Below are 24,253 nucleotides of genomic sequence, written 5' to 3' on the forward strand. Positions count from 1 at the left end.
CATGTTTGTTGTGACATCTTGCTTACTTGAGAAATTCTGTAACTCTCTAGACATATTTCAAAAAGACTAAGCAGGTTTAACACCATCTTAATACAATTAATTTGCTCAGAAAAATCAAATTAGAAGCATCACAAAACTGCAGTTTGTGACGATTAAATATAAGTAATAAAAAGTTTTAGTGTCACCAGGAAGGAGGCAGGCTAAGAGCATTACACTTGTCATTAGTATACAGAAATGCAAAGCAGGGCTTAGTAACTCCCCACACCTATTAACAGCAGCCCAATTCAGAAGCAAGAAAAGCCTGCAAGAAGATAAGACTTTCCAATGGGTATTCCCAATTGAAAATGTGCAGGAATATACTAATACAACATAAAATAAGCTGGGGAAAAAAAACTGATGTCAGAGAAGCATATCGGTTGCTATGCTGGCTCAGCAGGGAATCTACAATGTTTTAACTAGTCCAAAGTTCTCATCCTTCTGAGCTAATTTGGGTGGCATGGGCAGCCCAAGGCCTCAGTTACAAAAGAAGTACACTCTGGGAAACACCCATTAATGCCACAGAACTTTGACCTTCAATACCACTTCTTTCACTTCACTGTAGTCCCAGCAGGCTTGAACAGGCAATTTCTGTTCCAGTCTCCTCTGCATTTACCTGTCTAGTTCTCCTCCAGTCTCTCTCAGACATAATCCCCTTCTCCTGCATGGGATACAACCCAGCATCTTCTCTGCTTCTTGCTCCCAGTTCTTTCCCTCTTCAACCCTACTGGCCTTCCATCCCAATTGTCCTCATCTCCTTCCTCTCTGGTCCAGCAGTCTTCCTCTTAGTCTCCCACCTCTGCAGCATTTTTCTGCAAATACCAATACTTACCTTCCATGGGGTATCAAAATCCCCTCTGGCTGTTAAGAAAGTGAATCAAGAAAATCCTCTTCTGCTGCTGTAGCCGTATTTCGGACCATGCTTAGTTCAGACAGAATCATTGACAAGCTTAACTGTCAAAACCTCAAACAGATCTCTAGCTCAGTATATGCAAACTGAAAATCTTCAGAGATGCATGGTTTAAACAAATCTAGAGAGATTCTCACCAGCATGCCAAAAAACATATCCTTCCTGACAAAGCAGAGTTCTTGTGCCAAAGCCAGGAGGCTGTCAGACTCTGCAGTAAAATGAATTGTAAGCATTCAAACAGTCAAAAATTTCTTTTCTTCACCTACAGGTTTGGATAGAAACTTTACAGAAATTGTAGTGAGTTTTCAGTAGAAAGTTAACATTTATTCTGAGACATTCTTTATCTGTCTGGCCAAACAGACAAAATTGGCCCTCTCATATGATACTGAAAACTGGTTCTAGGGAATTGAAATTACACAGCACCTGAATCTTCTATAAATAAACTCAGTTACTGCTCCAAAGTATAGGTATGATTTTAAAGGAGCATTTTTTTGACAATTATGCTTCTCCTAGCTTCAGCTGAGGGTCTGATAACTCTTCTGCTTTGCTGCTGGAATAACAAACATGTAGAAAAACAAACCCAAGGCCAAGCTGCCGACAGACAACTTCAGCATCTGCATCATCCCACTGGTCATCACAGACTGTGCCCCACTGGCCACCATGGTAAACTTCCACTCTTCCTTCGTGGGCATTGCTCCCACCAGCCAGCCGGATCGGAGTGAAGACAGGGCCTGGCAGCAAACACAGGGTATAGAACAGGTCACTCATGTCCTAAAATATCATTCTGATAGTAAAGAGGGAGGAAGATGGCTTAATGGTTCCTCTGACATCACTCAAGAACCACATTTTCTTTTTTCTACTAGATGGAAAACCTGAGAGTAAAGTGAGTTCCTTTATGCTCCACTCTCACTAGCTGAGAAAGCTTACACATACAAGTAAGCATATTGATCTTGAATTACCCAAGTGTCACAGCATTCACATACACTTAGTGCTGTAAGGCCAAATACTGAATCAGTCAGGAGAGCTACTTTTCTACAAGTAAGAGCAAAATTGGGTAAAATCTGAAGTAAGAGGTAAAAATTATGTGATGGACAGAGAAATTAATCCTTGGGTTTTCTCATTCCATTAGAAAATGTGGTCAGAGCTGTGAAATCTCTTTGACTGTGGAGTTTCAGTTCAACTGTACAAGTATTGTTCCCTGCTTGCTTCCAGTCTTTTAAAATCAGTAGCTCTCTTCTGGTGTACCAAGAAACTGTCTTGAAAGCATCACTGCTAAATAAATCTATAATAATGGAAATAGTTTAAAGCCATATAAAACCCCATAATTGCTGTGATGTGAACCAGGTTATTTTAAAGTTCCACCATATCTAATATCCAGATTATTTAAATTTGAGTAATATTTGTGTAACTTTCCAGCCAATTAATGCTACTATTTAATTCTTGGTTATTAAAAAAAAAACCCAAAACAACAGTACTGAGGTCATTTCTCCAATTTCATATTAGTGTCACTGATGGGGGGGGTTTATAAATATTTTAAAGGCTATTTGCAATAGAACCTGAAAAATGTGAAAGCATTTATAATTTTCAGTTTCTTTAGGCAAAACTCTCTTGTTTTCATTCTTTAATTTGTCTCTTATCTTGAAAAGATTCTCCCTTCCCTCTACTCAAGAATTTTCTAAGACCAAAATTTTCTTTTAAAAGCCACTTAAAAACTAAGTAGGAGAAGAAAGGCAGCAGCCACATGTTTTGGTTTCAGCTGAAGAGATTGGCCTTGCCAACTCCCCAGCACTGTCAGCCTAGCCCCATTTGAGGCACCACTATCTTACATCTGATAGTATGTCTGCCCATTTAGTTAGCATCTTGATTAAAATAATATCAAATACCTTAAAAACATTAATGATACTTGTTTTCCTAATAATATAAGTTTGACATTAAAAAAAGTGGGGAAACTGTCTTCATTTTCAGGCAGAGATTCTTACTCTTTCTCACAACCTACATCTGAAAGAAGCAATTTATTGTTGATTAGGAAGGGTAAAAAGTTGTTAAGCTAGGTGCTGTTGAGGTATTTGGAGCAGTTAATAATGCAGTTATTCAATCTGTATAATCTGTTCCAAGAAATCTTAACACTTTTTCTCATTTCGTTATTGTAATTATTACAACTTCTACTTAAATAAAACAAGGACTTGAGGAAAACATATGTATTTTTTTTACCCAGGGAGGAGCTACATGTGACAGCAGCTGCCATTTTTTGAGGACATGTCCCATCTTGCCAGGTGTCTTTTTCACATAACAGTATATTTTCTTCATCACCACGACAACGCACTTCACTCCAGAAAACAGGAATAAGGCCTAATCCAGAAAAGGGTATGTGTTTTGCTGTACCTTTTTCCCTGTAAAAATAATTAGGATAGGATATCAGAGTGGGAGGGCGGAAGTGGGAACATTTTCTCATATATAAATCTTGGAGTAGAAAAGAAAGGGCTTTCTTCAGTAGTGTAAATTCATCACATTTTCATACAGTTCACCATTGTCTTCTGCACAAAGAAAAGTAACAGATGTGACCCAGTTCTCAACATTTTGTTGTGGGGTATTTTAGTACAATGACTGTGTTGCTGCAGAGCCAGCTACATTCCTGCTCTCCCAGTTCTTAACTACAAAAACTACTCCATACTATAGATTCACCTATGGACTCCATAGTCCATAGGTGAATCTATAGTACTCAGCCCACGATAGTTACAGTTCCAGGAGGGGTAATGCCACCAGGTCTTTGTCCCTTATTCTGTCCTTTACTCCATGCAGACATACCATGCTCTGCCCATAAATGCCTTGTATTGTGGCTGTGATGATGGGGCAGTGCCACCACCTCACAGTCCATCAGATCAGGCCCCCATCCATTTTTCTCAATTCAGCCATTCCCATCCACCCAGAACATTTTATAAACAGCTCTCTTTCCTTCTCATGCTGAATCTACAGCAGCACTTATAGAGCCATCTTCTCTTCCTTGCAAAGCAAAATGAAGTTAAAACAAAGCCCAAATATGGTGGTATCAAAGGAACAGATAGATGGAGCGCCTGAAAAGCACCAGTAATGCCTCGTGAGTTCACCTGGTGGTACAGAGATCCAAATTTCTGTGTAACGTTCAAGACAGCTCCAAGTTTTAGCTACTGTTTGCTTGGGGCTTTTTCGGCCTGGGTTCAGCTTTGAGCCATTTCTGTTGAAAAGACAAAACCACTCACCCGTATTGCTGAATTACTTTTGCTAACAGCAGCCTCGTTCAGCTGAAATGTTCAGGGTATAGAGAGCAGATAGGACTCACATGAAAATGAGGGAAGGAGCCACTGCACGTAGACAGCTGAAGTCATAAGCAAAATCACAGCCTCCAGATGGCTGAACTTTTATCTCATCTAATCCTTATATTTTTATAAGTTGGCATGGTGTGTCCAGATTAGTATTGAACATTATAAACCAGCTTAGATTTAGCTCTGGCTAGCAGTCTTAAAAAGTGGATTAATCATTAGGAATGTCACAGTGCAAGTTTGCTTTAAAAGCCCCTTACTGCTTGTAGCAAGCAAAACCAGTGCTTTGGTATGTGAGTGAAAGAAATGTTAGAAAGGCAATAAAGGCAGACACATTATGCTAAAGGGTGCTGTTGATTAACTGCATTCTGGCAGCAGTGGGAAGTAATGGTCAGCAAGGACAGTGCAGGGATTTTCAGCCTGTCCAGTATGGCTGTAGCTCTAAAGTGTTGCCATTTGCCAAAAACGTAGGATGCGTTCCAGGTGTCATTTGGCATAATACAATGGGTGATTACTAGGATAACCCATTGCCCCTGAGAATTAGCAATTTTCCTGTGATTAGGAGCCCATGTAGAGTCTAATCCTGGCTCCGTTTACATTGTTATAGATTCAATAACCTAACTGGAGCTGTTAATTTGCACTTAGATGTGTGAGATCAGGATCAGACCACGTAATTCTGTCCATGTGGACATCTCCTAGATGTCCAATAGAGCAGTTTGTTGAAGCTTGCTGCCCTGTTCACACATTTCACTTTGAAAGCAAAGCATTTGCCACAATCTGCTCCTGTCCAGATCCTATCTTCAGCTTGCTGAGGAAATATTGATTTCCTCTTTGAAGTGTTATGCGGCTGAAGCCAGCAAAGTATTCTGGGAAGAACAACTTCAGCATTCAAATACATTCAAACGGAAAAAAGCAATCATCAAACACAAAAAGCCCCCAGGATTTAAAAAGCAGATTGTCCTTTATATTGAAACATCATGAAAATGAGTTGACTGATTTTTACTTGAACTGAAACTTACCCAAGTGCAAGCTGTCGACATACAACTGTCGCGTCATTATTGTCCCAATGGCTCCCACAGATTGTTCCCCAGATTCCATTCAAATAAACCTCCACTGTACCTTCAAACTCATTCTTGCCTCCCCGGAGTCTCACTGACCCTGGTTACCAAAAATTAAAAATAAAACAATTACACCTCCAAGATACTCTATTGCTTGGTTAATGCATCCCACACAAGACTCTGAACTTCATTTTCCCTGAGTTCTTGTTTCATGGATACTGAGCTGTTTCCAAGAAACATTCTGGCACACCTAACATTCTCATATAGTGATATACACAAATTAAGAGAACCCTTTTTGTACATGAGGAAAGCATTATTCTCCCCATACTGAAACTGCATCGTCTTTCTGATCCTTCTGATGCTATAACTTAAAGATCTAACAAAGTACTTATAGACATATAATTACTGAAATGTGATTTCCTCTACCCAAATTGAGCAAAACATATATATGTATGTGTGTGTGTGTGTATATATATAGACACACACAGTGCGTGCGTACGTATATATCTATCTGTATAAAATATGCTGTACTTTTATCTTTCACAAAATTCCACTGACCTTAAGAGAATCAGAAAATAACCACATGGACTGCATAGCTTTTGCTCTGCCCCAAGTTACATTCTGCATGTCATAGATGACAGCAGTTCATTTTAGCCAAAGAATGCATTTGTTCATACTTTTCTCAGACAGAAAAACACTGCATGTAGGTCTATTAATTCATGAGAGGTCTTTACCAAACTCTCAGACAAAGCAAGCTAAAAACCATAAGGAATTGCCTGAAAGTAGTGGGAGGAAAAAAAGTGTTTCTTGAGAGCTACAGAGCATAGAAATCCAAGAAAATTAGCAGATTTTGCATTTTTGTATTACAGTAGTTTTACTTGAGATGTCTGATATATCTACTGTTGAAGGTAGCCAAGTGGCCCTGGCAAAGGTGGAAAAACCTGGTTATAGGGATAGCTACAGAGAAACAGAGAAAATCATGACAGAGCAGTAACTCAACAAGAAACATTTCTGTTAAATTATCAAAAACAGCCCAGCTATATTCAGACAATTCATATTGTCTGAAATTCCAGTTAATCCATCTGCTTCTGTTCTGTGATCTACTTAGAAGCTACACCATCATCCAGTCTGCAGGTGTTTAGCAATGGGATGGAGACAGTCAGTGTTTGTGCCTCTCATTTCATTGTGTCTGTGTTCATCTTTGTGTAAATAATAATAATAGGTAGATGCACTTTTTCTTCTCAGCCTCTGTCCTGGGTTTAGTTCAGTGTATTTTATAAAACCACAAAGCCAAACAATTGCCAAATAACTCAAGGAATTAATTAACCTCATGTTTGGCTTGGCGTGTTCCTTTTTGCCTCCTATTTACTTTCTCAGCAGTAACTTACTGTGCAGTAAACTACAAACAACATTTATCTGACTCATGTTACAGAGTGAGCTATCATTTTGAGAGAGGAGTATTTGAGTCAAATATAACTATACTGTAGACATGTTGCACATCATTTATCTGTCTTTAATTTTTTTATCTTTGTGTTTTTTCTGTATGTCACAGACAGACAGAGTTTGGAATTCTGTTTATTTCTGCTCTTCACCAGACTTTTGTATAGACTATTATTTTCACTTGAAACATCAACTGCACTCATAGCAAAGTGATTCCTGACATACCAGAAAGCGAGTTTGAAGATGTCATCTCCAAAAATAAGTATATTTTAGTGCATGATTGCTTACAGTGCTGCATGACACCTACTGAAATCAATACAGTGCTTCCTGAGTACACATTACACAATGTTTCTATTCAAATATTTGAATAAGGGAGTACTTGAAGAATAAAATTTTCTTCTAAAGTCTCCATGGCAGAATTTGGCTCACTCCTCTTTCTGTATTTACAGATTCCCCAATGACAGTGGTGGAAGAACTTAGTAAACACGTAAACACAGCAAAACACACAAGAGGATTGCTAAAGGTAATTTTGTAACCAATTTTAAATATTCTTGATTTTTCACCTGATAACCTAATATAGAAAGAAATAAAAAGAAAGCCTATTTTTACATGTAGGTAATATTAAACCTGCCATTTAATAGAGGCAACCAAATATAATGTACATGTACTTTGAAGTATGTATCAACCTCTGTCATATGACCAAGTCATAATTATATAGCAAGCATATCAAAGGTACTAATGAGAAAATTATTTCTCTGTTGTTTACTCAAAATGTTGTGGTGTTCAGACACCTGGTAGTTATATTACCAGATCAAGAGAGACATTAGTTACAGTAGTGATACCTCATAAAACAGAACCTCAACATCAAGACTTTCATTACAGTAGCTTTGTTTTTCTTTCCAGTATGTAAAACTCTTTCTTCATGATGAAACACAGCTCTGTGTTTCCTGTGTCAGTTGATCCTAGGGAATTGCAGGATAACAGCATGATCTGCCATGGTGTGTATTTATGCTGTACTACCAGCTATCTCTTTATGTGCTAATATTTTAATTGCAAGATAGTCAGTGTTTGCAGTGTAAAATTGCCAGGAAACACTTTTTCACTTCATAGGAAGCAAGAAAGCTAATATTTAGCATGATTGAAAGGATACAGGTTAATTCTTATTTTCACTGGTTAAGTCTACTGCTGTTCCAATGTAACACCTCAAGCACCCAAACACGTGTCTCAGGGGCTTCCTTTGTGCTGGCCCTGGAGCACAACTCTGCAGAGGAGTGTCTGCATTCCCTCTTACAAAGCATGTCTGCCTTAAGTGTATGCACTGGAGGCTCTAGGTTTCTGGAGTTAGAGGTACAGTAGCATCTCAGATTTTTAAGCATAATTTTTCAGCTCTTTTAGTTGCTGAACAAAACTCTAAACCGTTGGGAGTAGAACTAATGCAGTAGTATCTACTCTTTCTGCTCTCCACCAGTTCAATATAGTGTCAGACCTCTGCTTAAAGTGCTTATCAAACCTACCCTGCCTCAACACAAAGCTGAACAACAGGGAACAGCAGCACCAGGATCCTGCCCATGGCTCTGCCCTCCTCAGCTCTGGTTAGGAAGAGGGAGGATGAGGAGAGGTGATGTGACCCCACAGTAGTTAGAAACAGGGGCACAGGACATAAAGCAGGCCTATGAGACAGCTCTAGACATATACTGTGCTCTTAGGACAGACTACATTCAGCCCTTTATCAAAAAATACAATCTGCTGTCTTGACAGAAATGCCTTCATTTATAAAAATGAGTATAAATACTCAGAAAGTATGTATGGATTTACTGTAATTTTGTTTTAGCTGAGGTTACTGACGGTCAATTCCTGTTGTTTACATACAGTCTAGTAATTTTAGTTGTCCTGGTATCTGCCCAAGTCAGAGTCTTTCCTATCTGCTATCACTTGAAAGGAGATTAAGTTATACTTGCAAATGAAAGGAAGTAAGGGTATCCAGTGGGTGCTGCTGAGACTTGCTCCAGAACACCTGCCATATAGGCTGAAGATGAGACACTCAGGAAAACAGGGAGAGGAAAACCACCCAGCCAACTTTTAATTAACTCAGAAAAGCAGAAGAGCTTCAAAGGAACTGCACTGTTGTGCTTGGCCTCTTTTCCTATACATTCTCATGTGCAGAGTTGCTGGGTAACTTCAAACTCTGATTTATTTTTTACGTTTCACTGGGAATGAGCTGTGTGGCTGAATTGCAAATAGGATGGGAATCACTTCCACTTCTGCTGTATGTGTTAGTGCTGCAGCAGTAGTGTTTATGATGTTGGCTAAAGGTGTGCCATAGTTTCTTGGTATACACTGTCCAAAGGTTTGCAATTTGGCTATAAATGTAGGCTGGGAAAACAGGAATCAGAAGTAAAAGTTGCCTGTGCCTTTCACCCTGGTGCAGCATGCTCTGAAATGGCAGATTTAAACCAAAGCAAAAGTAGTAATTTCAATTTTGGAAATCTGTAAAAACAACAAATATTTTTATTTCTGCACTAATATTCAAGGTGTTCCAATGTGGAACAGTGCTTCAGAAAGGCCCTGCACTGACAATTCATCTCAGTTGTCTTGGAGTCAGTTAGGTCAGTCCAAATTGACATCAAGTGTGAGGGTTTCCCACTGATACATGCTCTGTATCCCACGGGATCACACTGTTACTTGCAGTATTTAAAGTACATGGGGAGGATCCATAATACAAATAAAAGGGTCTATCCCAGTTTCAGAATAAAACTAATTCACTGGTTTGTATGAGGTACTTGTAAAAAACTGCATGTAGCACAGGTAAAACCTAACATTGGTTCAAATCAATGGAAACTTCCCTTCCAGGATCAAGCCTGACTAAACTCAAATAAATTAATCCTGTTACCTTCAGCAAAATTATGCATGGTGCTCACTGTGATCAATGAATGCTACTGTCTATCACTTCCCTGAGCACTGCTCCTAGACTAAAATTACAGTTATTTTCTCCAGGCATTTTAACCTTGAAAAAGGGTGCCTCCAGCAGAACTACTTTTTAAGAACTGTCTTGAGGATCAGTAGCAGTATTGCATACTCAAGGATTCTTATATTAGAACTTTCATAAATATTGTATACACTGAGTGTGTAATGTGCTGCGTTGGTTCCTCTGCAGCACTGAGATCCATCATGTCAGCAATCAGTGGTTTAAAGCTCTGAGAATCTAAACTGGAACTGAGCAATGTAACAGGCTCTGAAGGACTGCAGTTGTCTTATGTGGGCAGAGCTGGAGAAAATGAGGGGTCTCACTCTGTGCAGCTCAGGTAAGAATGGTTCCAGAGGAGCTGCTTCTTAGAACAAAAATATGGGCATTCATGTTCCACTTCTAATCATAAGCTATTGGAAAAAAACGAAGTCCCAAAAGTCATTCCATCAACTGCTTGGACTATAGTATAACAGGTAGGGAGAATAATCTAGTGTTTAGATCATGAGTCTGAGGCTTGAGTCTTCTCTCACAAAAGTTTAGTGAACCTTTATGTGATTGACATTAGTGGAATCACCTTTTGGTAAAAGCAATTTTAATGGAAAGGGTCTAAAGTCAAGCCTTCCTGGAGATGTGTACTTTATTTCCAGTTCTGCCACTGACCTCTGACAAAGACACTTAGCCTGTTTTGTATTGGTCCCTCTTCATAATAGAAAAGCAAATAATTAACCTACTTGATTCAAAGTGCTTTAAATTAGATGTGGAACAACATAGCATGAACAACATATGCACAAAACTGTAACCATGTGCCACACAAACACTGTGTGGCAGCACCTGCTCCCAGGTACTGAGCTAGGCCTCCTTCTTGGAACCTGAGTACACCACAGGTAAGTTGTTATTAGTAGCAACTAAAATACTAAATTGTGGTGGACGTATACGGGCTCTGTGTAGAGAGTATGCTCATATTCATTTATTGTCCTCTCTGGTATCCTTGGTTAATCATGATAAGTTATATGTATTTGTATTTTGTTTACTTGCTTTCAAGGCATGAATAAGTAATGTTACCCAGATATTTTCAGAAGGAAGGAAATGAAAGACCAAAACCTATTAGTTTAAACAGTAAAACTGATTTTAGTCTAGTACTGTACAGTATAATTGCAAAGGTGCTTTAAAAATATTTCATTGTCACTGTTTAAATATAAAACAATTTAACATATGCATAAGGACAAAGTTTAGCCAATTAACTTTGCAGATAAGTTATAATATTTAAGCTAGACAAACCCAGAGATTTACAGGTGGTAAGCCTTTGAATAGGGTATTGTATTTAGTTATGGCAGGTGCCTAACACTGAGTATGGGCTTCCTTAGCCCAGGTACTAAAGCAAGAGGTCTAGTGAGTTTCTCTCTGAGCAGTCTCTCTCTCTCTCTCTAGCTATAACCACATCATGACATTGCCTCACTGGCATCTTTTTGCCTCTTGTAAGAAAGGAACATACTTCAGGGGGAATGTTACAGTAATCTTTTATTTCTGGACAAATGGCTTGATTTGTGTCCATGTTCCACCTCTAGCCATCTCACAAACTCTCTAATTCTTTCATCTTGCCCCACAGAGGCTTTTGGGCAGACATTGGCCCTGGTGATGCCACTGGAGTTTACCACCAGTGGCATGTCCAACAGGAACAGATGATCTGTCCATTACAAAGTATTGGCTATTGTTCAGTAGCTGTGTCTTCCCTCTTAGCAGGGGCCAACCTGGATTTCCTTTTTCTGGGGGAACAAAGCACCATTCTGAAGACTGGAGAAACACAGCTAAACCCAAATCAGGTAGTATTTTAGTGGGTTTTTTTTGCTTAAATCCCCTTCATGCTGAACTTGGAGGGGATTCTGAAACTTACTAAGTGCAAGATTGGGTTCTTAGCAATAAACTACTGTGTTCTTCACTATTATATTAGACTAAGTCCTCATAAAGTATTTTGGGAACCAGACTGAAGAATTCTAAGAAAACTATTAATATGCTGGGCTAAATTAGAGAAGCAACTGTGGTACCCTTTCTGAAAGTGAGATCAGTTAAAGGGCATGAAGTCTTCTGGGGTTTTTTTCATCTGTGAAAAAAAGGTATCTGTTTTCTCCATGCCAACAGCTGCCTGGTATTCTTCCCAGAGAAACATCTGTACTGCATAACATCATTCTGTCTTCTTGAAGGAGTAGATTTGACTTGGAACACAACTTAGGAAGCTGCATTTTTTGATGTGCAAGTGATCAATAGGGACCTTGGTGTCTCCATATCCTCTTCATGGGGTATTTTTGTACCAATACATATAATTGTTCAAACTACCTTTTTTTCACACCCCTTCTATGGGTAGTGTTGGAAGAGAAGGATAAGAATCCTTTTCAGTCATCTGAAAGTAAATTAATTTTAAAAAACCCTCACAACACAAAGTCAGCTTTCTCAATGAACAAAAAAGTAATATTAACGATCAACCTCCTTGCTGACTTTGTGCTATTACAAAAGATGTAAAAGGAAGGACAATAAAGCAGGGAATTTTAATTTTCATTTCAACAATTATGCTTGGTCATGTTTAGTATAGCTATAGATAGGACACAATTCTTATTTAAGTAGAAGATAATACCAGAGCAATGTGGGAGAAAATGTGAAGTCACTCAAAACCAACTGTACATCAATTTATTTAATGCCAACACTGATGAAATGTAAAGCTGATCAAGTGCTGGATGCAGAAATTGCTGTTCAGTCCTTACACATTGAAAACTTCCACTGAAGTCAGTGGGAGTTCATCTGGGAGTGTGTGAGGGGAGCACAAGTCTCTTGTCTCAGCTCACGATGTTGTTGAGCACCAGCACTAACTTGTGAACCCCATTATGCTAAGATTGGGGGGAGGGGGCAAAGAAAGTCATACTGTGTAAACATCTCATCTTTGGAGCCAGGCATCCTTCTATTTCTCTTTCTGCCACTTCACTTCTGTAGACAAAGTGTTCTCCCAGTAAGTGAACCCGGTAACAAAAAAGGAATGCCAGCCAGCCCTGGCAAACTGAGCCTACTGAACGCTTATGGCGCAGCTTTGAAACGCTGTTCACCTACCCAGTATTAGAATAGCGGAGAAACAAACCCAGGCGGGACCTTCGTCTTTCCGCTGCATCCTCTGATGCACGAGTTTAACTCTCCTCTGCGAACAGCTTTGGCTGTCACTGGCAGACGGTGCCCGTCCCCATGTTCCCCGTTTCCTCCAGCGGCAGGGAACCGGTCCGGGATGGGAGAACGCCGCCGCCCGGCCAAGGCTCTCTCAGTGTCCGTCTGCCCCCGCGTCCCTCAGCCCCTCGCACTCTCCCGCTCCGCCGCCACCCCTGCCTGGGGCTCGCCGTCTCCCCGCTTACCTCGCTCGCAGTCAGCGCGGCCGCGCTCCGCCGCGCCCCGGCCGGCTCCGGCGGCGCAGCCGGGTCGCCCCTCGCCGCCGCCGGGTAGGGCGCAGGAGCTGCGGCGGCCCCGCGGCGCCCGGCCCGCCGCCCCCCGGCGCGGCAGAGGGGGCGCCGCCGGTGCCCAGGGGCGCTGGGCCGCGGGGAAGCCCCCGGCGGGGCAGCCGGCGGGGGGCTGCGGGTCGCGGGCGGCCGGGAGGCTGCCGGAGACCTGCCCCGGCCCGCGGGCTCCGGGGATCGCCCCTATCACCAGCGCCACCACGAAGCCGGCGAATGTCATGGTGCCAGTCCCGCCGGCTTGGGTCCATCTCCCCCTCTCATCGCGCCCAGGATGCGAGGAGGGAAGGCGGGGCCGCGGCGTCCCGCTAATCCCCCTCGCCGCACACCCCTGCCGCCCCCCCCCCCCCCCCCCCCCCCGGCTGCTCGGCCCGCGGGGGCAGGGCGAGCCGGGCGCGGGGAGGCGCAGCCCCGGCGCTGCCGGCTCCCTACCTGCCGCAGCCTGCCCAGCGCGCCGGGGAGCCGAGCGGAGCGCCCGCCCGGCCACGGGCACGGCCCCTCGGGCAGCCCCGGCGGGGTTTACAGGGAGTGCGTCGCCCGAGCCCGGCCCCGGGGCTCCCTCCCGCTCCCCCGCCAGCCTCGGGGCTACCACGCCTGTACCATCCCTCACCCTCGCCGGCGTCCCTTCGAGTTCTGCTCTGCCCGCGGTCTCACCGGAGGCTCACCCCACCCCTCGGTTTGGGGCTCCCCTAGCAGCCACCTTCTCTGCCCTGTCCCGTGCCTGTCTCTCCCCGGACCTCCGATAGCCTCACAAAGAACGGAAGGAGCCGGGACAGAGCCTGGCCTGGGGCGCGCAGCTTCGGGGCGAGAGGCCCCCAGGGCCGTCTGGGGGCGCAGGGGATGGAGAGATCCCCAGACGTGTTAGCGGGGAACAAAGGGCTGGAAACAAATGCCGTGAAATGCCTTCGAGGGTTTAGCATTATCCCAGTCCCATGTGCTCTGAATAGTAATCTGCTTATTTCTGAGCGCTGCAGAGGTCTGCATGACCTGATCATCTCTGATTTCCTTGTCCGATCGGGATGGCTGTCAGTCAGATGGCTTCTTTGTCTCACATCATTTGGTTGTTAGTTTGGGTTAGTCACTGTGTTTTCCTTTACTGCTGGTTTTAATCTATGCCCTTCATTCTTGAGGTCCAGTTCCACCTCATGGAGCATGTACGCTTTATTTGGCAATTTGTGAGTTTGTTGATTCACCTCTCCATAAGGTCCTTTTTCCTCTCTAATTTTTTTGTCTGGAAAGTGTTAATTTGGTTCTTGAGTGAGCACATGAGTATTTCCACTATCTTTTGTTGAGACAAAAGTCTAAAAGAAAGAGAGTGATTTTGCTTTCCATGCAGAATGCCACATGTATCCAGTGAACTGTGCCCTTCCTTTAGCAACCTCCAAACTGTTCAAAAGGTGCAAAATGCAACTTTATCAGTTTAAACTTTGGTTTATAAGAACAAAAGAGCTCCAACGCTAAGGAAAGCAGGTAACGTAGTGTTTGGGATTGCCCGCGTTCATCTTAGTTCTGCTTATCTGTGGTTAATTCTTTATGGCAGCATTACAGTTTGTATTTTAATCACTCACAAAGTTAAAGCATACTCTGGTGGAGTTTCTACAGCAACGTGAAAACTATGCTATCACAGTGTCTGTTGCACTTCTTTGTGGACAGAAATGCACAGATTGTTCTTTCTTGCTGAGATTTCTTCTGGGGATATGGATATGCATTATTTAAAAAAACATCAGGACTGGCAAGAATTTAATTTGTTTTCAAAGTATTTGACTATATACAAGATATTAGCCTGAAAGCAACTCACTATGACCATTTTTAAATTGTCTGAAATTCTGTTTCTGTCATGACAAGTTGCTTACTTTTATCCTTTGGGAAGGACCAGTTAAAAGCATGCTCAGCCTAGCTTGTTAAGGTTTCCTTCATTGCCTAGTAAACACTCTTTGGCATCAAGTAACAATATCTCATTTTCCCTGACCTAAGCTCTTTTTCCAACCCCTCTGTAGCCTGGAAGAAAAAGGGTTCTCCTGATCAGCACAGGGGAAAGAAAACAAATGACTATGGTTATGGTGAGTCTTGCAAAGTGCTTCAGGCAAAGCTCTGAGCCTGGCACTTAACTCTTGTATTCTGATTGCATTCACCTCCCCAAGGTGTGTGGGCTGTGCAGTGAACCTTCTTTACCTGTTTGGGTAGAGGTATTTGTGCTTGAGCTTGCAAAATGGTACTCAGCAGGAGGTGGGGGAAAAGAGGGTAGGCTCCTCAGGGAAAAAGGTTTGGAAGTAACTACAATTCCAAAAAAGCATCAAGAAACAAAAAAGCAGTGTCATAATGATTCACTCCCAAGACTGGGTTCATGTTTAATGGAAGGATCCACATGTACAGACTGACTTTTGAAGATTTTAATTTTTATAATGATTGTTCTTTTTGATGTGGCCTTATAAGGAGAAGGAGCCTTCATTTGTTTTAGAAACTATAAATGAGCTTTCCCTATGATATGAGGTCCGTTAATGCTACAGAAAATAAAGCTTTTGTTACAAATTAGGGACTCAGACTGGTGTCCATTCAAGAGATTGATAGTAAACTTACTGTAAAGAGGAGGGGGCACTCTTGTAAGGAATCCTGGAGCTGATGGACGGTTTTTTGCAGGCTGTATGCTTTGCACTTTGCTTGCAGCGTCTGTCTTGGCTTGAGCATTTGTGAGTGTCTCCCCCATATGGTTTCTCTGGTGTCTGAACAGTCTGAGCACATGCACAGTTTGTCCTGCGCCTCTGGCACTTACAGGTGCCACGCAGAGAATCACTCTGATCTGCTTGACTGCTTTTATCACACTCAGAGGAAGCTCATTATCTCTGTGACTTCTACCTCTGTCACATGCAGTCACAATCACTCAAAAGTTATTGGAAAGAGCAAAGACAAAGCAAGAGTTATATTTATAGACTGTGGTCTGGAGAAGCTTGATTCTTTTGGATTTAAAATGGACTCTCACACTTAAAATAACAGTAAAAACTGCACTAAGCTTTAAAGGTGGACTTTACCTTCACATATTTAGAAACAAGAAACAGAGGATTATTACTCTGATATAGCTTTAGAAAGATTCCAGATATTAAATATTCTTAGTGCATTTAGCCACCTTAAAAATTGTTCTCTCTACTGTACAAAACTATTGAAAACTCATTCACAAATTGAACTGCTTTTGAAAAAGGAAATGCAAATGAATAAGGAATTGCAAGTGAAAAGGAAATCAAAAATATATTTTCTTAGTTAGGAAAATAAGCAAGTAGTATTTGGAAAACTCAAAATCAATCTGGGTGTTACATATAGCCTGGATTCTGAAATTACAGCATCCAGCTTTTTAGGAAAAAAAGGCAAAAAATGCTGAAAAATCACAAATCTATGGAAACTGCAAGTTAAACTCCTGCTGCAGCACTGGGGGATTTCAACTCAGTAATCTGTGTTTAACAAAGCCTGTATTTATATAGGAAAGCAAAGGCTTGTTATGGTCTTTTGGGATTGGTAGGGAAAATAATGCATTAAGATGACATTACAGAGGGTGAACTGGCTCCAGGTGAAGCCCATTCCTGATTTTGCGAAATGGTTCCAATACTTAGTCTCGGTATTTAGCTTGTTTTGACTGCAGTCCTGTAGACCAACACTCGTGACCAAAGCTGGGGAATCTGTGCTGTGCACTGGCAACTTCCAAGACAGCAGTTGGAAATCATCTGCCAGAATAGGTTTTAGTTTCTGTACAATTCCACAGGGTTGGCTGCTTTTTTCTCTACTGATTTTAGATAGCCCCAACACCAAACTGTTGATAAAACAAATAATAATAAATAATTCATAGTTATGAATGGATCTGACCACTTCAACACTCCCTGCTCCCCTCATATTTCTGTGCATAGATTCCTTAGGTTACCCAAGAAATGGAAATACTCACATTATCCAGAGCAGTGTGGGTTATTCATAATATGCGAGGCTTTAAAGGAAACTTATTCAAGAACTTCCTTCATCCTAATAGCTTTCTAAAAGCACTTGATAGTTCTTCCCTGTGTCTGGCTCTGATTTTGCGTCGTGTGAGGATACAGGTTATTAGAGGACTAATTTTCAATGAGTGGTTCATGTGAATAGGTGAAAATATCTGATGTGTATGTTAACCGTGCAAAAATAGTAGTCCTGCATTTCAAAACATTTAATACCCGGCATTTAAAATTCTGCTGGAGAATCAGTCTAATTCTGCTGCCATTTGAATCAATAGGAAAATTCACTGATTAGCCTCTTCCTGTGTTCAGTAAAGCTGCTTACCTTTATTTTTGAGTCACTCATGCAGTGTGCTGTCAGCAGAGATTTTAGAAAAGCTGAGCACTTCCAGCTGTTGATGGAATTCAGTTAAAATACTGGTGACAAGTAAAGGCCTGACTCAGTCCTGTCTCACTGCCACTGATAGCCCTATCCAAGGTATTCTCTCTTGCATTCCCTCCTGCCCATGTTAGCATCAAGCAGCAGCACAGATGGGACAGCTCAGACCAAGGGCTGACTTCAGGCAATGAGCTATTTGAAAAATTCCCCCAGGAAAGAAGTACAAAGTAGAGAAAATGTAGTCAAACAGCCAGGCACAACAATGAAATTATTTCCTTACTGTCTAGCTAATAATTTTGTGCTTTTTTTTTTTTTTTTCATATAATTAACTAGGCTGGGGCAAATAGATCAAGTGCTGGAATAAATGGAGAAACTTGTACATGTGACCTAGCGGGCACTGGGTGAGATCAAACACCAGGCTGAAGTCAGGACTAGGAGAAGAAACAAGGCTTCTCACAAAGGAGACTTCCATGTGCAAAATGAGCCATGGAACGGGCACCCAAATGAGTCAACATTTTTAGTATGTAAGTCAGCGCTCTTATAAAATAATTTTATTCATTCGTGTCATTCTTTTTAACTACATGGGCAGCAGAAATTTGAAATGCTGCCAAGTCTGACTCAAAATTAATTTGGGTTTGTGCTTATGTGGAAGAGAATAGGCCTTTTGTCCATAATTCCATATAAGCTCCATAGGGTGACCCTGCATTGCACAGGATGTAGCTGAACAGCCGGTAATTGATGAGGTTTCCATTAACACATAACACAGTGGGCACAGTAATGAGATCACAGGAAAAGCTTTTTTAAAGTGTTAAATACTTTCTTGTACAAGGGGCCGAGTTTGTATTATAAGGAAATAAGGAACCTTGTTTTCCTGGAACAAGGCAATAAGAAACTTGATTTCCTGGAGGACTTCAATACATAGGTGTATATGTGCTCAACACTGGGTTCCACAGACACGATGAAGTAACTGCAGTTAAAACAGAAAGGCTTAAAAGTGAGAACCAGTTCCTGTTGCATGTGTAAAGTAGGTGGAACACTTTGGAGCACTGCAGACAGGATGTGTCCGTGGTGTTGCTACTGTTTCAGCAACGCCCAGGAACGGGCAACCGGCACAGCATATGGGCCTGTTCATGCACTCCCTGTGCTGTGGGGTTTGAGCCTGGTTTGATACTGCTTCCCTGAGCAACCTCCAAGCACTCCTTATGCTCCTGTCACAGCAGGAGCATTCAGCAGATCCCAAGTGTGCGGTGCCATGTGGCAGAGTGGGGAATGAGACTGGAGTGTGAGAGCAGGAGAGCCCCAGCCTGTCTGCAGAAATACAACAGAGGTGCTGCTTTAGCTCCTAAAGCTCACTATGGGAAGTAAAGGCAGCATCCCATATGTTGCAGTCCGTTAACTGGGTGAAAGGGGAGGCTGTGTAGCCAGCCTATAAATAAGTATATTTAAAGAGGCAAGAATATGCTAAGGAGGATGTTTTTAAAAAATTGTATAGAAAATCACATTTGCTAACAAACAAGCTTAGTGGAGTTTTGCTAAGAAATGGAACTTCAGTTCCAAACCTGACTACTCTCAGTCTGTGTGGGATCTGGTAAGTGAGTCAGTCCTTTAAGTGACACAAAATGTGAAAAGAAATTTGATAAATTCATCATAAAGCATACATTTTGGACTCTTTTTCATATAGAAGGTGGCCTTGCAAACATTAGGTAAGCCTGCCACAGAGCGGGATTAAGCCTTATTTATACAAAACATCCTCTGTCATTGAGGACAACTGGTTCACAGAGCTGAGATATATGACCTTCTACAATTTCCTCTGACATTCATGTGTAGAAGGTTCCCTGAGGTAAACAATGCTTTAGAAATGGACTTGTTTAAATTAGTTCCTCTCTCACAAACAATCCAGGTAGTTCCCTCCAATGATTTATGTCTTGAATGGTAGCATTTGTCTTCTCTTTGCTCAGAGATAAATTTCTCAAAACATTTCTTAATAATACCTGTTTCAGAATTCTGCATTTCATTGTTGTGAAGTGTAAGTGCAGTGAAAATTCCAAACCCCAGAAAGTGAGGCAGGCAGGGTTGGTTTGTGTTTTTGTCTTTCACCTCACCCGTCCCACCTTCCCATTAGCAGTAGTGCAATGAGTCATTTCTGCTATTTGCTACACTACCTCCAACAGCAACACACACAGAGTCTGTAAAGATTTTTTTCTGCAGAATTTCAGAGGAATGCAGGAATTTATTAGTGCTGAGCTACATATATGCAATGACCATTAGTCAACATTAGCCAGATTTAATCCTATCTGTTTTATATAAATTTGTTTTCTGAGAAAGATGGAGGCTTCATTCTCTCTTCATTCTCTTCTCTCATAATAGTTTTGGATAAGAATATTATTATTATTTTTTCAAAGGAACACATATTCTCATACTTACTAAAAGGAAGGCCAAAAAAATAGTTTATACTTACTTGACTCAGGGAGACTGAGATTTATTGGTTTGCATTGAAAGCATGAGGACTAATTTCAAATTGCCTTTTGTTTTACTTGAATGATTTGAGAAGTGTAACTGTCAAGGAGGGGAATATATTGATGAGTGTTCATAATCATGGTCTCTTGACTGTATAGGTTAATAATTTCATTGAAACCAGTGAATCTTCTCATGTTAGTGAGAAGATATTGTGCATTATGAATACATGTCTTAGTTTGGTTGCCCATATTGGTACCATTTTAAAAAATACAGATCCCGGTAGTTCCTAGCTTCCTTTCACAAATATATGCAGAGCTGCAGCAATTATTTCACATTGATTGCTTTAAAGTGATGCACAAAGATATACTTGATATTTGTGCCTCCTTTCAACAATGTAGTTGAAATTTTACAATGCAGACACATATACTTTAAAATAAATAAGGTGGGGATCCTCTGTACAGTTTGAGGAGTTTCTGTACCAGGTGGGATTGGAGTTATCTTTGCACTATTGAATTATGTCTCCTGTAGTTAGAAGAGCGCTGGCATTGTGCAGACCTGTGACAGACACTGGCACTTAGATTGCCTTCATTCCCACGGAATGCCGCTGGGAAGGGTGACAGATGACAAGGGCACAAAGCAGGAAAGTTCCACTGCTGGAACTACTGGCAAAACAAAGAACTTTCTTATAATCATCATTGTTGGGTAAGGCCTCCCTTATTCATCTTCACTTCTGACTTTTTTATCTCCTCAGATCCCTCTTGTCCTATTTTTGTGATTTCCCCATTGCTGTTTCCTTGATAATCTAATGGTTCTGTGGAATTACACATGCCAGCTTACTGGTTTCATACTTGGCCATCTTGGCTGACATAATGATATGTCAAGTAAAAGGAAAAATTAAAATGAAGCCCATTGGATTATGAAGAATACTATTATTTCTATAGGTACAGCTATACAAAACATAGTGACTTCTTTTTTCATATTGATCTGCTTAGCACTCTATTTCTTTTTGAATAAGCGCTGTATTACACTACACTCTACTTATTTTACTTTAAACTTTTAAACATTGTTATTTGACACAATACTTCCTAATGGTAAGTCATTAAATTCTAACAGACCAATGTCCAGTTGTCTGAAGTAGAAGTACTGCTAACTTTATCAATTGTAAAATTTCAAACTTCTCCTTGCTTTATTGTGATTATTACTCTGTTTTGGAACCCTGTCTCAGAATGGTGCCATTAGTTTCAGCAGAGCCTTCATTTAGCCCTTAAAAATCAAGTAAGTAACTTGTGCTGGGAGCTGTAGGAGGTGAACTTGCAATTTGAATCATAGGACACCACGTTGGAAAGGACCTCAAGGACCATCTGACCCAAACTTTCCTGGCAAAAGAACAACCTAGATGGGATGGTTCAGCACTCTTACAAGTGCCCAATGTTAGGAAATCCACCATTTCCCTGGGGAAATTACTTCAATGGTGTGTAGTCCATGTGCCCACTTTTTTTTTTTTTCCTGTATATGTGGGCTTTTCTTCCTGAATTTCTCTCTGAATTTCCTAGGATCCAGGAAAAGTGAAAAACTCCTTTCTCTAAGATTTCACTACAAGCCATATTCTGGAGTAACAAGAAGATAAACAATAAATTCAGGGCTATATTTAAAAATATTTAAAATATTTTGTACAAATAACATGCTGATGGAAAATACCCCATTTAGTTAGCTGTGGAGGTTGCCAGGAGACACTAAATAATACTGAAAACTAAAGTACCGAGTGTGTCAGGTAATACATAAAGATGAGTTTTCTGGAATACAGAGACATCAGACACAGGAGGTTTTCAGTATACCAAGCTGCCATATCCTGTCACATTCTGTACAGGATCATTCAGTCTCCTTTGCTGCCAGTCAGCACAAACAAAGCAGCTGAGACAGAGCCTGTGTACAGGTACCCCAAGTAAACAGAAAATGAATGGGCTTGTTTTGCAAGCATGATGGGACACAGGGTATGGCTGGAAGATAAAACGGGCAGAGTAATTTTCATATATTGTGTGAAAAGCATAGGGAAAGCAGGGAAGTGATACATAATATTTTCTGATCTCGGTGCTTGTAGAGTTAAGTCTGGAAGTCGGTGAACACTGCGATCTATAGAAATACGGCTCTCTGTTATTCACAGCATTACCAATTCCCACTTCAATGCTTTGGTTTGTAACAGTAAAGCCAGGAGACAGAGACATCATGTCATTAGATCTGTGCTCCCTTTGAGTGGATCAAATTCAGCTCAGTGGTAGAACAAATAATAACACTGAATTGTATAATTACTAGAGATTTACTCCTGCCTCAATAAGGGGGCAGTGTCTAAGTGAAAAGGAGTCAACACAAGGCTAGATGCAATGCAACATAAAGCTGCACTCCACCCTCTCTTCACCTGCTGTGTTTTAAGGCATACACACAGACATTTCTGTTGAAAAGCGTTCTCTGAATGTGGTGAGAAGCCTATTGCCTGGTCTCCAAATGAAGTGGGACTTGAGGGAAGAAATGTAAAAAGGCAAAGTCTTATCTTTTGCAATACAAATTAACAACTGAATTTGTAGATCAGACTGTTATGTGGTCCAACTGCCCGAGTACCTCAGGGCAGACCAAAGGTTAAAGTCTGTTGTTGTGGACACCTCTAAAACACTGACAGGTTGCCTGGGGCATTGATCCCCTCTCCAGGGAGCCTGCTCAGTGTTTGACCACCCTCTCCTAAAGAAATGCTTCCTAATGTCAAGTCTGAATAGCTGTAAACAGGATATCTTGAATTAAGAATATAGACTATAATTTTGATAGTTTGTGACATTTCTAGAACAAAATTTATTAATCAGAAGAATTTTTAAAAGCAGAAATTATTACTATTCCTAGCAATTAAGCAAATCCAGTGCAAGGTCCTAAAACCCTCTCTTGACCCATCCACATTTTTCAGGTAAACAAAGTTCTGTTCAAAATGCTTCTCTAATTCTGCTCCAATCCTGCTGGTTTTCTTAGAGCAATGTTGGATGCTGCTTGTGAGGAGGCCAGAAAAATGTTTAGTTCAGGCCATTAAATAAGTTTCTTCCTTGTAGGGGACTTAGAAATATTTTATAATTTTTTTAAGCTTTGTGTGCAAGTCACTTATTGTTGCTGCTAAAATAGAATGAAATATGATGCCATTCAAAAGCAAAGGAGTTACAAAATCTCTGAAAATTCCTGTCAATGATCACATCCAGGTATGACCAGTTGGTGCAGGGGCAGCAGCTCCAACATCAAGGCTCTGTGTCCATCACAAAGGACATGTCCGAGGCTGGATCAAGTGGCAGTGGAACTTGATCTAGATAAGTGTGAAATGGCAGCACATGCTGGGCAAATTATCCCCAGGCAGCGGCAGGGTGTTTATGGAGGCTCTGTTTTGGCTGGATGCTTGTGGGCTTACTAAGGACAGGCAGTGCTCGCCTGATAGACACTCTGCTGCTACTTAGTTCCTTCCAATCGATTTTTGAAACTAAATTGGAGCTGCTAAGTGAGCTTGTGCAGACTCATGGGTGTGGTGTTTTTGCAATAGGCTCATTAAGTGGGATTTGCCTTCCGTAGGGGACAGAGGCTAAGGCAGGGGTACAAAATCAAGCACAGCCACGGTCACTGGGTGTTGGGATACTGTCACTTGTTCAAAATAGGCTCCAAGATTGAGGTAACAATTCATAAAGACATTGCTAAAGAGGTACATCTAGGTACTTCATTGAAAGCATGGGCGAAAGGGACATTAAATAAGAGTGTGATGTTAGTCCATGCTAAGATCTGTTTTTCTATTATAAAAGGTTCTTATATTTTATGTTTTTCTAATCATCCTTTTTGAGTTGAAATAAACGTTCTCATTTCATCTATTTGATCCATTTGGTGCTTTTAGTTTATTAATTTATTTAGCATCTAATAGGACACAATGTGATGTGAAGAACAATTAAAATGAGAGAAGAGTGCTAAATCAAGCCGTTTGTGTCTAACTCTGTGTAACTTTTACAATAATTTCTACTGACACAAAATAAGTAGCAGTTTTTTGCTAAATGGACTAGTCTAGACTTGAATATATGTCAGTGTAACAATTCCCAAATGGGTGCGAATTTGTGTTATTATAAATACTTTATAATACTGTAAATGGTTAAGCAAAGTGGCAGAGAATATCTGCTTATTGCACAGCCACCTGACACTGGAAGTAGATACAGTAGGCTGGAGGACAGTCTTTGAATTGAAAATTATTGCAACAGTAGAAA

The 24,253-nt window shown here is 41.0% G+C and overlaps 1 protein-coding gene across 2 annotated transcripts in view; it reads right to left on the minus strand.

Moving 5' to 3' along the window:
- PRSS12 (serine protease 12) overlaps nt 1–13,509 on the minus strand; it is a 33,421-nt gene extending 19,912 nt beyond the window's left edge. Inside the window, exons 1-4 of one of the 2 annotated variants that reach the window (XM_063157018.1) lie at nt 13,092–13,509; nt 5,262–5,400; nt 3,158–3,336; nt 1,527–1,677 (exon numbers count right to left, since the gene is read on the minus strand). In XM_063157018.1, the coding sequence (XP_063013088.1) occupies nt 1,527–1,677; nt 3,158–3,336; nt 5,262–5,400; nt 13,092–13,410 (788 nt within the window). In that variant the 5' untranslated portion in view covers nt 13,411–13,509. Of the gene's footprint in view, nt 1–1,526; nt 1,678–3,157; nt 3,337–5,261; nt 5,401–12,798; nt 12,944–13,091 lie in introns of those variants that run through there. The other variant, XM_063157019.1, reaches the window with a different exon arrangement.
- Between the last annotated feature and the right edge of the window lie 10,744 nt (nt 13,510–24,253).

This window comes from Melospiza melodia, chromosome 5, assembly GCF_035770615.1.
Source record: "Melospiza melodia melodia isolate bMelMel2 chromosome 5, bMelMel2.pri, whole genome shotgun sequence".
Taxonomy (NCBI): Eukaryota; Metazoa; Chordata; class Aves; order Passeriformes; family Passerellidae; genus Melospiza; species Melospiza melodia.